The sequence below is a fragment of the Bubalus bubalis genome, chromosome 4 (genome assembly GCF_019923935.1).
Source record: "Bubalus bubalis isolate 160015118507 breed Murrah chromosome 4, NDDB_SH_1, whole genome shotgun sequence".
In the NCBI taxonomy this organism is placed as follows: Eukaryota; Metazoa; Chordata; class Mammalia; order Artiodactyla; family Bovidae; genus Bubalus; species Bubalus bubalis.
In genome coordinates this window covers 132936820-132950248 of record NC_059160.1, presented here as the reverse complement: position 1 = coordinate 132950248, position 13429 = coordinate 132936820, and the positions used below count along the sequence as shown (strand labels likewise).

The following is a 13429-nucleotide window of genomic DNA, read 5'->3' as shown; positions in this document are numbered from 1 at the left end:
ACACTCATTTGTTTATGAATTGTCTGTGGGTGTTTTCATGGTACAATGACAGAGCTGAATAGTTGCAACAGGGATTTACGGCCTGCAAAACCTAAAATATTCCCTATGTGGCTCTTAACAGAGTAAGTTTGTCAGCCTCTGGCATAGCGTGTAAATATGAAGTCTGGAACTGCTGCAGTTTTTTCCCACCATGAGGGAAGCCAGCTTTAAAATGGAATAGTCACCACTGAAGTCCAAGCACAGAAACAAAAAAATCAGGGCTTTGATGATATTGGGCATGTAGAATCAAGTAAAGGTTGAAGCTTGACAGACTGCCTTTTAAAATTCACAATTCAGTGGGGACCCAGCCATGAACAGAGGTGACCGAGTCTCTGCTACCACAGAGCCTCCATTTGATGGAAAAATAGCAAATAAATAAATATAGGTCTCAGATGGTGACACATGTTAGGAAGAAAGATGCCGTAGGCCAAAGACAGAGCAAAACAGAAGGCCTATTTTAGATATAACAGCCACAAAAGGCCTGAGGAGGTAAGTTTGGGCAGAGACCCTAGTGAAATCAGGGAATGAACTATGCAAATATCTGGAGATCATGCCAGGAGCACGTACCACGGCTCTGAGGTAGGAGCACATCTGGAGTGGTCAACAGTAAAGAAATGACTGTGGCAAGAGCTCAGAAAACAAGGGCAAAAAGAACGTGGCCCCAGGTCAAGAAACATTTTTCAGACCTAAGTGGTATTACAGTATTTTTGTAGGCTAATGGCGATGATCCAAAAGAGGCAAAATGTTAGGACATGAGAGAGTGAAGAAAGCTGGAGGGATGTCCTTGTGTAGACATCAGGAATGAGCTCTATCTAGTTCACTACAGAAGGACGAGCTGGCCTTAGCAAGGGACGTGGGTAGTTCCTCCACTGGGACTGGAGAGAGAGAGGCTGAGGATGTGACAGGGCCAGTGAGGCCCATGGGTCTCATGACAGGAGAATAAGGAAGTGAACACTTGACTGCTGCTCCTTCCTAAGTGAAACAGGAAGCAGGGTACGTGGAGTGAGAAGTGGTGAGGGTTGCTGGGAGGCGTAAGGACAGTGCGACTGGACTAGAGGACAAAGCGCAGAGGCAGCCTGAGATCCAGAAGCCTGTGGTCAAGTATTTAAAGTTGTGCTGTGCAGCGGGAGTGTGTTTCTCACTCTCTACCTTCTGCGGCTCAGCGGCCTGGTTGACAGCGGTGCCCTTAACTAGGCTGGGGTTCTAAGAGAAAACACTGGAAGGAGTGAGGGATGAAGGAGGTGAGTGTATAGCAGAGAGGAGGCTGCAGCTCATGACTGACCATGGAGTCTAGTCAGATATGGAGGGAAGTGAGGATATGGCTGTGAGGAGGGTGACAGAAAGCAGAGAGACTGATCCCTCACCCAAATTGCAGCATTCTGAGACAGCTTCCTCCAAGAAATGAAGTGAGAGCTGGGATCTGAGAGAGAAGCAAGAGTTAATCAAGTAAAAGAAGATATGCTGGGAGACAGTTTCAGGCAAGACAACAGTTTGTGCAAAGGCCTGAGGTGGGAGAGAGCACTGTGGGTGAAAAATGATGCATTTAAATACTGGAGTCAGAGGTATCGGTGCCCATGAATGTAGAGCAGGTCTCAGGAAACGTTGATAAAAACTAGATAGTATATATTTTAGGCTCTGAAGAACACAGAATCTGTCTCAACTTTGCCAGTGTAGAGTGAAAGCAGTCATTCACAATAGTTAAATAAATATGCTGTATTCCAAAACACTCTATTTAAGGCCACTGAAATGTGAATTTTATGAAATTTTCCTATGTCATGAAATATTATCCTTTTGAAAATATTTTTCAACCATTCTTAACTCCTGGGCCCTACAAAACTAGGCAGGAGGTTGGACCACAGACTGCCATCCTGACAAAGGGTACGTGATGGTTATCTCCCCAAGAGTGGGAACCCCAGGAAAGGGTCATCCCAGGAGGAATGACATGGAGCAACGTTCTGGACATAATGAATTTGAGTAATCTATAGGGCAACCATGTGGAAATTCTTACAGAAAGCAGGAATATAAGAATATATAGGTCTGTAGAGGCAGTAACTTTTGAGAAGAGTTAGGGGAGTTGAAAGTTTCAGGGGACAGTCTGAAAAAGTTGCTGTGCAGAATGAGAACCAACTGGAAAACAGAATGACCCAGGCAGTACTGAGGATCTGGCTGAAGTAGAAGCTAATAAATGAAACACAAACTTTCCTATTCCATTTGGGAGGTTTGGGGGTGGGGAAGGCTTCTTCTCTCCTGCTTCTGCTGCTAAGTTGCTTCAGTCGTGTCCAACTCTGTGCAACCCCATAGACGGCAGCCCACCAGGCTCCCCCATCCCTGGGATTCTCCAGGCAAGAACACTGGAGAGGGTTGCCGTTGCCTTCTCCAATGCATGAAAGTGAAAAGTGAAAGTGAAGTCGCTCAGTCATGTCCGACTCCTAGCGACCCCATGGACCACAGCCCACTAGGCTCCTCCGTCCATGGGATTTTCCAGGAAAGAGTACTGGAGTGGGGTGCCATTGCCTTCTCCGGCTCCTGCCTCTAGTAGAATGTAAAACTTCCTGAGGGCAGGACCTTTTGCTAATTTTAATCACTTCTATATCTCTAGCACCTGGAACAATGCAAGGCACAGCACAGGCTTTCAATAAATATTTAAACGAATAAACAAACTTATAGAGGTATAACTTCTGTGGCAAAACCAAGATTAGGCTCTAATATTCTTATCTCTTCAAAAATATAAAATACATATAATCCTGGTGCAAAGTATTAAAACATCTACTCTGACATTTCTACCCTATGCCAATTCTGATTTAATAAATATTATGAAAATTCTTCAAATATCAGCCTTGGGGGAAAGAGTCATTGGCTTTGATTTTTAAATTGGCACATTTTCATGAAGGAAAGTAGAAGGAAACTCATATTATCCATAATCCCTGATTGTTTTTACTCTTATTTTTCTCCTAAGCAAGTGGGGGATGCAGCTATCCACACATAAGCTACATCTCCAGCTCTCAGCCCCTCACAAACAACAGGTTCATGAATCCCCTGCCAACCCTGACACATTCCCTCAGGCCACTAATAAGAAATATGCACCTACCAAGCTCAAACTGAAGTCCTGTTCTCTCCTCTTGCCACTCCTGTCTCTCCCTCACTCCCCACATTCTAATCCAACAGCAAGTGCTGTTTCTAAATCATACCTAAACCTCTCTACACAATTACCACCCTTGCCCAAGCCACAGCACCTCCTCGATCTACTGCAAAAGCCTAACTGGCTACTTGCAGCTGGAGCCACACACAATTCATTCTCCACAGAATCAAAGCTCCCAAGGCTGTCTATCACCCTTAGCATAAATTCAAACCACTCACAGGGGTATAAACAGGCTCTCCATGACCTGGCCTTTGTGCTCCCTCACCCACTGTGCTCCAGTCACCTTAGGAAATCCACTAGCTATCTTTCTGTCTGAAACCGCCTTCCCCAGTCACTGTGGGGCAGGTTCCTTCCTGTCATTCAGATGGCCCTCCAACAGCCTCATCTCGGAGAGGCCTTTCTGACCAAACAGCACAGAAATGATCTCATCCTTCTTCACAACTCAGCCCCTTTTAATTATCTGCTGGTTATTTGAGAACTGATTTTATTTTCTGTCTCTTCCTGCAAGACTAAAGATTCTTATGAATAATAACCACATTTGTATGGATCTTAGGGTTCCAGTGGTGAATAATGGCTGGCACAGAATGGACACTCACTATTTAATGAATTAATAGAACACAGTGGAGACTATGGAGCCAACATTGCCCGGGCTCCTGGCCCCACCTTGGTGAGCTGTGCACTGGGGGAGGGGCACCCATTCATGCCTAGCTCTCTCTTCATTTATAAAATGCAGGTAATAACAGTGCCTACCTGAGAGGTTGTTACAGGATTAAATGAATTAACATGTATAAAAAACAGAACAGTACCTTGCACAAAGAAAAACGTACATAAAAATACTAGATATTATAGTATTAAAATATCTAACATATATATATACCATCCTCCATTTTTTAACCTTACATTTACTTCTACATTTATGCAGTTGTATTTATTTCCATTTCATGAACAATCTCTTGACACATAACATTCACCACAGTATATTCTATAATTCAACTTATCATTATTAGAGTTCTACTTGCTTTGAATGTTGTCAATGTTCTGCATACTGCTACTCTACACCTCTGATTATTTCCTCAGGAGAGACTCCTGCTGTGGAAATTACTGGATCAGAGGGATGATCCTACCTGACAACTCTCAAACCAGGAAGTGTACCTGCATTCCCACACCACTGCAGGGATGGAAGAGGCTCTACCCTGCCAGCCTCACTCATGTGTTTTTTAAAAAAGTGCTTTAACAGCAGAAAAAAATTATCACCTGTTGTTTTAACTCATTCTTGTGAAGAATGACTATTTCAAACTGTTTACTATGAATTATTATCAGATGTCTTTTACCTCTTTTTTTCTGTTTGGTGTATTTCCTACTTACTTTCTAATGTATCTTTAAACATTACAGAGAGGAAACTTTTGTCTTATGCTTTTTAAGGAGAATGAAGCTTAAATAGGTTAAATAACTTGCAATGGTTACAAAGTGGTGAAACTAGAATTTGAAGTGGAAGCACTTAAACTTATTTATCTATACAACATCTAGAATGAATCTACTTCAAAACATTCTTTGTCCACATTCTCTCAAACCAGACAAGAATATTAGCTCTTCATTCTTATATGTTGAGTCCATTTTGCATTTCTTTTGGTTTGTTTTTCAAGTAAAATTTTTAGATTTTTAAATTTTGAAACAATTTCAGGTTTACAGAAAAGTTACAACATAATAAAGAGTTTCCATATATTTCTCATGTAGCTTTAGCTTCCTTTAAATGTTATGATCTCACACTGCTGTGGTACATTTGTCAAAACTAAGAAACCAACATTGATACATTACTACTAACTCACTCCAGACTTTATTTGGATTCCATCAGTTTTTTCCTTTATTTGAATTCTACCAGTTTTTCCTTTAATGTTCTTTTTTCTGTTCTAGGATCTGTCCAGGACACTACAGTACATTCGATGTTGTCTCCTTAGTCTCCTGAGAAACTGTGAGTGCCTCTCAGTCTTCTTTTTTATGATCTTGGCAGTTTTAAGTAGTCATGTTCAGGTATTTAATAGGATGTCCCTCCATTTGGGTTTATCTGAAGTTTTTCTCATGATTAGGCTGGGGTTATAGGTTTTTGGAAGAAAGACCACAAGGGTGACATGCCCTTCTTGTTACATCTTATGTGGTGGGTACAACACTAGTGATGTTAACCTTCATTACTTAGTTTAAAGTGGTGCCTGCCAGGTTTCTCTGTTGAAAAGTTAAGAAGAAAAAATTTTCTTTTTCCTTACTTGTTTCTTTGGAAGTGAGTCACCTAGCTCCACCTTGTGGAAAAGGGAGTACCTACAAGAGTTCTTTAAAATTCTGTGGGAAGATCTGTCCCTTTCCACCCCCACCCCCATCTAATCTAATCAACCTATCAATCTGTCATTTATTATTATTATTTATCTCCTGATTCACTCACAAAGTTACTCATATCAGTATGGACTCATGATATTTATTTTATGCTGGTGTTATAATCCAGGACTAGTTGGCTGCTCAAATTGTTCCAGCTTCGCCACTGGGAGCTCTTTCATCTTTTTTTTCCTAGAGCTACAAGATGTTCTGGGCTCCTCTATTACCCATCTCAGCACTGAGATCTGGGAGCTGGGCATGCTTATTACTCTAAGGATGTCACTGCTTCTGGGTATCTTGGGACAGAGTTGGGTAATACACATATTATACCATGTATACACCTTTTGACTTTTTTATCCTAAATTGCTATTTAACTTTTTTATTATGTGTTTCATCAACTATTTAAAGAAACTAATGAAAGAAGTTTTATTGGGTTCTTATTGTTGTTGACCACTCTTATTCTTAGGTCTTCTTCTTTCAATATGCTCATTTTTCATTCTGCTGAATTAGAAAAGGCCTCTGAAAAATAGTTAAACTGAGTTCTTCAGTGTTCAAAAATGTCTATTTTGCTTTCAAATAGGTCAAATATGGATTCTATAATTGAAGTTATTTTTCTTTAGAATGTTCAAGGGACTGCTTTAGTATTTTCTAGTATCAATATTATCACAAAGGCTGCAAGTGCCAACCTGATTATTATTCCTTTGTAGATAAGCTAGATTCTGCTACTTTGAGCATCTCTGGAAACTGTTAGGATTGTGCCTTCTGTTCTCAAATGCCAGAAGATTTCTCTTCCCCTAGTTCTTTGATGTTTTCTTCTATTTCCTCCTCGCTCTGTTCTCTTTTCTCTCCCTTTCGGAACTCCAATTATTTAACAGTCTTAGAGCTTCTGAATTGATTTCCTGTATCTTGATTTTTCTCTCACATTGTCTCTTGGTCTTTATATGTCCAGTTGGCCTGTCTGCTAGTTTACAAATCTATTTCAACTGTGATCATTCTGCTATTCAGCCCATTTATTGAGTTCTATAGTTTTTCAATTTCCAAGTTCTATTTTTAGTAACAAATGCTAATAATTTTATGAAATTAACATTTTCTTTAATTTCCTTAAAGATATATTTAAGTTAAAGTTGTTTTCTATTTCTATTCTCATGTGTCAATTTTTCTATTTATTAAAATGTGGTCTTCTTTCACAGTGTGTTCCCTCAACTGTTTGGCTAGTTGTGGTTAGCTGCTTCTCATTTTTGTTTCAAAAATCACTGTTCAAAAACCATGGCTGTTAGCTATCATTACAAAGGTCTATCTCCAATAACAGTGAAGAAGGGGCTAAACATGGTCTTGGACAGAATGTGCCAGTAGCAGTTCACCTTTGGAGTCTGCGGCTCCCCATCCACCCTATAATCAGTAATCCTAGGGCTCTATCCTGCCTCCCTACCTCCAGGGACCAAACATACTGCCTCAGCCTGAGATGCCTGCTGCTCAGCACACCTCCCAGAGAAGCACGCAGACTCCACCACTGCTGTCTTCTATGAGCTCAGAGGATGCAAGGCAGCCTCACTGTCACTGTTCTCCTAAATATGTTCCAGACTGCTCTCTCCTCCAGCAACCAATCCTATGACAACTTCTGTCATCTTACAGAAAGTTCTCAAAATTTAGATCTCCCAATGGCACTTCTCTCATTCTCCAATACTAATATGGCTTTTCATTTTTAATAATTTACTTGTACAAAGGATTTAGAGTGTCAGATAAGGCAGATGTGGTGCCCAGCTGTCATTTTGACCCCATTTGTATCCATATTCCTAATACTGGCCTACAGATAAAGTAGACATCTGTGTATATTATGCTACGTACACATGTTTTACCAGGGATTGGTATGAAGATGGGCTTCCCTGGTGGCTCAGACAGTAAAGAATCTGCCTGCAATGCAGGAGACCTGGGTTTGATCCCCGGGTCAGGAAGATCCCCTGGAGGAGGAAATGGCAACCTGCTCCAGTAATTTTGCCTGGAGAATCCCCATGGACAGAGGAACCTGGCAGGCAGATGATATGGTACTAACACTATCTGTTCTTTCAAAGTTTGGAAAAACTCAACAGTGAAATATATATATATCTGGAGGTTAACTATTTGATAACTGTTCTTATATTTTTAGTTGCTCTTAATCTCTTAAGAGCTTCCACCTCTTTTATTGATAGAATACTAAGATGAGCTTTTATAAAATACGAACATGAATTTAGTTCATGTTAATATTTTATAAACTTTCAAATTTTTCCTTTTAGTTAGTTGTTTTTTTTTTTTTTTTTTTGGTTGTGCTGCATCTTCATTGCTGTGTGTGGCCTTTCTCTACTGTGGTCAGTGAGGGCTACTGTCTGTCGCACTGCACTGGCTTCTCTTGCTGACGAGCACAGAGTCCAGCAGCTGCAGTACACAGGCTCAGTAGCTGTGGTGTGCGCCTTAGCTGCTCTGAGGCATGAAGAATCTTCCCGGACCAGGGATCGAACCGTGTTCTCTGACTCCGCAGGCAGAGTCTTATCCACCCTACCACCAGGGAATTCCTATTTAGAATTTTTAAAAACTTACTATATGAGGTTGATTTCTTGTAATGTTTTCTAATTTCCTATGTTGTGTTTTCTTTTATACCCTGAATGTACCTAACTTTATGATTATTCTTTTTCCTGCACAAAAAGAATAAGCTCCTATGTGTGGCAACCTATTATTTTTCGTTCATTAATTTCTGCTTTTATCTTTACTTCTTTTCTGGAGTTATTTTTCATTTTTTAAACATGTTAAATTATCTTCTTAGTTTATTTGTTTCCTTTTTGTTCTTAATGTTATTAATAACAATAAAAGATTAGGCTAAACGCAATGTACTATGGACCGGATCCTGGAACAGAAAGAGGACAGTAGTACAAAAACTGGTGAAATCCTAACAAAATCTACAGTGAGTTAGAAGTAACTTACCAATGTTAATTTCTTAATTTTGACAAATGAACCATGGTTATGTAAAATGCTAACATTAGGGGAAACTGGGTGAAGTACAGGAACTCTCTATACTATTTTTCCAACTTTTCTGTAAATGTGAATTATTCCATAGAAGTTTAACTTTTTTTTTTTTTTCAAAACTTGTGTAACTTTGTCAGTAACTGTTAAATTCTGATATATGGCATTCCTATTCTAAAACTTTCTAAGTAATTTCTCATAGTATACTATTCCTTCTTATTTAGTAGTTTTAATTTCCAGTAAGGTTTTAAAATTAAATTTTTAGCATCACTAAAGGTAATTTGGTAGAAATGACCAGAAAATCTTCACAATCTAGAACATGAATTTTTCTCTGTAGCCTAAACTTTTCTCTCCCATCCCCAACATCTCTGCCAGAATGACACAACTCTGAAATAATAAATATGAAAGCATGTTATGGAGGAGGGTACACTATGAAAATGTATTTATAGTAACTATAGTTTTTAACTGAAACTTTTTCTACTAGTGAAACAAACATTAAGGAACCTAGCAAAGGTCTTTGAGGCTTTTTCATAACTGACAGTACGAGTCTTACCAGCTGCTGTTCCACAGGTGGGGGCACATCCAGGTTGGCATAAACGATGGCAGGGTTGTAAAGACTGAACACCACAGGGTAAAACACCTTCTTACCTATAAATGAAAATATACATTTACACCACAAAAAGAATAAAATAAAGCACTGATCTTTACTGTAATATCTACTACAGTTTTGTTAAAGTTTTTATTACATATGATGATTTTATTTTATTAATATTGCATTCTAGCAACATTCAGGTTACTAAAAACCTCATGTTGATGATCACGATAATGATTTTACAATGTATCAGTAGTTCAGGCTATGAAACTATAACCCTGCAAAAGAACAGAGAAAAAAAGACTAAAAGATGCTTTTTTCCCTTTTGACATGTTTATTCCCTTTAACTCTGAGGAGATGCTCAAAAGTATTCTCTTAGCTGTTCATGAGGTGAGCCATTTATTAATCATTATTTCATTGAATTAGCAGTAACAGATATAGGTTAACCAATCACCAAGAAACTCCAAAACATCTACTAAATCCATCCTTCAAAATGAATTGTGAAACAGTGAATCCAGAGGATACTGTACAATGGATATACAGAGAATAAGTAAAATATAGAACTGCAGACAGATCTGAACAAGATTTGGAAAACCTGGGAAGACTAGTTTTAAGTACCCGATGGCCCCTCAAAAGGCCTTGTTATTAGCTTTCAAATAGTTAGCACTGAAGAGACCACTAAGGCTAACTAGCTAGCCCATCGCCCTCCCCTCAACAGAGAACACCTTGCTGAGACTGGCTTCAATCAGACATGGTCATATAAAGTGCTCAGAAACTGCAAAGGACCCTGTAAATAACGTGGTAGTCTTTTTAATACAAGATCCCTAGCAGACTTCATTCATCTTGATTAAAACCCACGTAGGGAAGGGGAGCTCAATTTCCCCAAGACAAATTGTTCTTTTACATTAAAGAAACAATTTAAAATGAATATAAAATACTTCAGATAAAATATTTATTTTACATTAAGCAAATACATCTTCAACTACCACATTCTGGCCTTCATGCTATCTGCTACAAAAAAAGTAAATCTAACCCTCATTTATCCCCCTGAGTCTCAAAGAGTTCCTGACAACCATCCCTAACCAAAATGATTCACAAGAAGATAACCTGCATGATCTGAGTAGTTCTATAAAAAACATACACTATGAAAAATTTTAATATAGAAAAACCTCATCACATTACAATAATATCTGATATATAAGAGTCATTTGCTCTTATCATTTTTGAAATATGTACAAATAAAACAAAGTATAGTAGTCATCCCAAAATGCACAGTAGTTGCCCAAGCACCATCTAGTACCTAGACTTCTCTGTGAGTGCACGCCTACATGCATGTTGGCACCACCTGACTGAAGAAGAGTGTTTCTGACTCACACACATTACACTGCTTGGCTTTTTCTGAGTTCTACTTCCTCCTTAATCAATTTCAAGACTTTTTATTTCTTTGCATTTGTTTATTTGGATTCAGATGTATACACTGGAATCTGGCCATAAAATAATAAGGGGTATGAACTTCAGAGGGGCAAATTTTTACTTTCCTACTTAATATTCCAATTAAATCATGCCAAATATAACTTTAAAAAACTTGATTCAAAATATGGAATGCGCTGACACTTGAATGTTCTAAAATTTTACACTCAATTCACCTGCCAACATTTTACACACCTGGCTCAGCATTTAATCGGCAGCTGTTAAGGAATTCGGCTGAGAAATATATATCGACATCACAGAAAAACATCAAGACTTCTCCCTTGTCCCAGGCTCGGGCACCCACGTTTAGTCCTCGTCCACGATTAAATTCTTCATTCAGTGAGACCAAGGTGTAATTGTGAAAATTAGACTCACTATGAGGAAAACACATACAACAAACGGTAAGTCCCACTTGAAGCTGCCTCTGTTAACACAAGTTACAAAAAATACTTTACACTTCAGGTATTTATTATGTTGGGTCTATATTGATATAGGGAAATCATCAGCTTTAAATGTCTCTATCATCAGGGATACAACTAAATGCCCACATCTGAGGCAACATGCTAGTGACGTGAAGTTAGTATGTGTTGAGAGGCCACTACCTTTCATGATCTTAAAAACCTATTGGGTGGTTAAGAAATATACACATGGGAAAACAGTCATAGTGTCTGGTAATAAATAATGCAATCCACATGAATGATACATACAAAGAATATTCTTTTCTCGAGTTTCTTAGACCTTTATTCTAATGTACCCTCATGAGAGGGATCCCCTTCACACCACACGTGAAGTAGCCCTGACCTCCCTTTGCTTCAATCTTCATCCCTCTGTCCAGTGTTGTGTCCCTCAGTATCACCGGACATGTCTGTTCCAGTGTCTCCCACTAGAATGTAAGCTCCGTGAGAGCAGGGATTTTGTTTTGTTCATTACTATGGACACAGTGCTCCTCACAGGGTATGAGTTCAATAAGTATTTTCTGATTGAATGAATGAAGTGCAGTTCAAGAAAAAAAGACTGCTTGTGTCTGTAGTAGTTAGAAAAGATGTCAGAAGCAAAATTTAAGTTATGCCTTGGTTAAAATACTGAATTTAGTGGGGAATGTAAAGGTCATTCCAATTAATTATTCTCAAAGGCAAGGAGGTAAGAAAGTAGAAAGCTTTTTAAAGAACAGTAATCAGACAAATCAGACTGGAACACAGGGATAAAAATGGCAACAATGAGAGAAGACCAGAAAAGGGTCAGATTGAGGAGGAAAGGTTAAAGAACTTGGTTAGTGTTCTGAAGTCAAGGAGGAGTCAGGGTTTTTCCACAAGGGCAGTGGTTTCCACAGCCAAGGGACTGCACCCACTGCAACAGATCTGCCTGAGAACGTGGTAGAAACACAAATTCTCAGGCCCCACCCCAGACCCCTGAATCGGATATCAGGGGAGGAGCCAAGCACCTGCAACTCTCTCTCAACAAGTCACTCGAGACAAGTGACTTATGTTGGAGAACTACTGCACTAGGGGATAGCTGGATCAAAAAAGGAACATTTTAAAAAGATTACTCTTACAACACGATAGAATGGGGACTGGAGAGATGGATGCCAAGGCTCAAACAAGGCATGGAGTGGACTCTGAGTGCCCCTGCCCCTCCACCCGACATGCTGCAAATCTCTCTCTTCTTTTGAGGAAACTGTCAGTCACCATCTCTCACTCCCAGATCAAGTGGAGGAACTAATCATAGGATATACCAACCACAGTGACTTCCTAGGGGCAGGGAGCCAGACTCAAGCTGGGCTAATCAAAATATCCCCACCCCACCTGGCCATAGTAACTGGCTCAAGACTGGGCAAAAGTCCTTCCCTGGGATTTTCTCAACTGGACCTGGGAGAAAGCTCTTTCCTCTCTGACAGCAAAGCTGAGAAGATGTGAGCCCAGAGCCGCCAACAGCCATATACCTCACATGTGGAAGGAGCCAATCTGCAACAGGAGAATGAAGTCAACATGCAGAGAAAAACAGACAAGAAGACAAGAGAATTCTGATGGTATTCAAATCTCTGACCCCAGTCACTGAGACACCAAAGCTGTTTTGGTATTCTTCATTAAATTTGGTTTTAATAATCCCTTTAATCTGGGGAATTATCCAAGATTCTTCAATAACGCTCCCATTTTCCTCAAGTAAATTCAAAATAAGTTAATAAGTTTCCATCATTTGCCACAGAGGAGTCTTGATTAATGCAACTTCTGTGATACTAACATCAGTCACTGGCACTTAGTAGGTGATCTGCAAATGGTAAGGAAGGAAAGGAACCTGGGTTAAGGTGGTGGCAGCAGCAAGGAAAGGGCAGAGCAGAGGTCCTGGGCAGTGCGCAGAAACTGACTAATTACAGGGAAAGAATGAGTGAAAGATGCTGCCCTCAGACATCAAGCCCGGGGATTATGAGAATGAGCTTAGTGTGAACTGAAAGAGGGCCGTCAGGAGGAGGAGCTAGCGAAGGGGAAGGAGAAGACAGTGTTTTTCGTACCCCAATGTTGTGAGTCCCTTTGGGCGGGAGCGCACTCCCTCCTCTGTGCCCAGTCCTATCCCAACCACCCCAGTCAGACTCCCAAGCAGTGTACCTGGAACATAGTCGGTGGGACTCAATGAATGTTAGTTGAACGACTCGAGAAGAAAGGCCGGCCAAAGCTGGACTCTTAGGGAGTGGCCACAACTAGCAGAAAGGTAAAGAAGCAAGTAAAGGATACAGAGTTGATGTGGTCAGAAAAGATAATCAACCTAGTATCTTACATTATAACATATCTACATTTACAAAATATATACATTTTACAAACATCAGAGGAGAGTTTCAAGAAGGA

The 13429-nt window shown here is 39.8% G+C and overlaps 1 protein-coding gene across 11 annotated transcripts in view; it reads right to left on the bottom strand.

Annotated features, from left to right (window-relative positions):
• The window catches only part of CSGALNACT2 (chondroitin sulfate N-acetylgalactosaminyltransferase 2), a 40915-nt gene that overhangs the window by 22200 nt on the left and 5286 nt on the right, over nucleotides 1-13429 (bottom strand). For 7 of the 11 annotated variants that reach the window (XM_025284569.3, XR_006550747.2, XR_006550748.2 and 4 more), the window contains exons 4-6: nucleotides 12458-12553; nucleotides 10788-10966; nucleotides 9084-9178 (exon numbers count right to left, since the gene is read on the bottom strand). In XM_025284569.3, coding sequence (XP_025140354.3) covers nucleotides 9084-9178; nucleotides 10788-10966; nucleotides 12458-12553 — 370 coding nt within the window. Of the gene's footprint in view, nucleotides 1-9083; nucleotides 9179-10787; nucleotides 10967-12457; nucleotides 12554-13192; nucleotides 13285-13429 lie in introns of those variants that run through there. The other 4 variants (XM_025284570.3, XM_025284572.3, XM_044942087.2 and 1 more) reach the window with 4 other exon arrangements.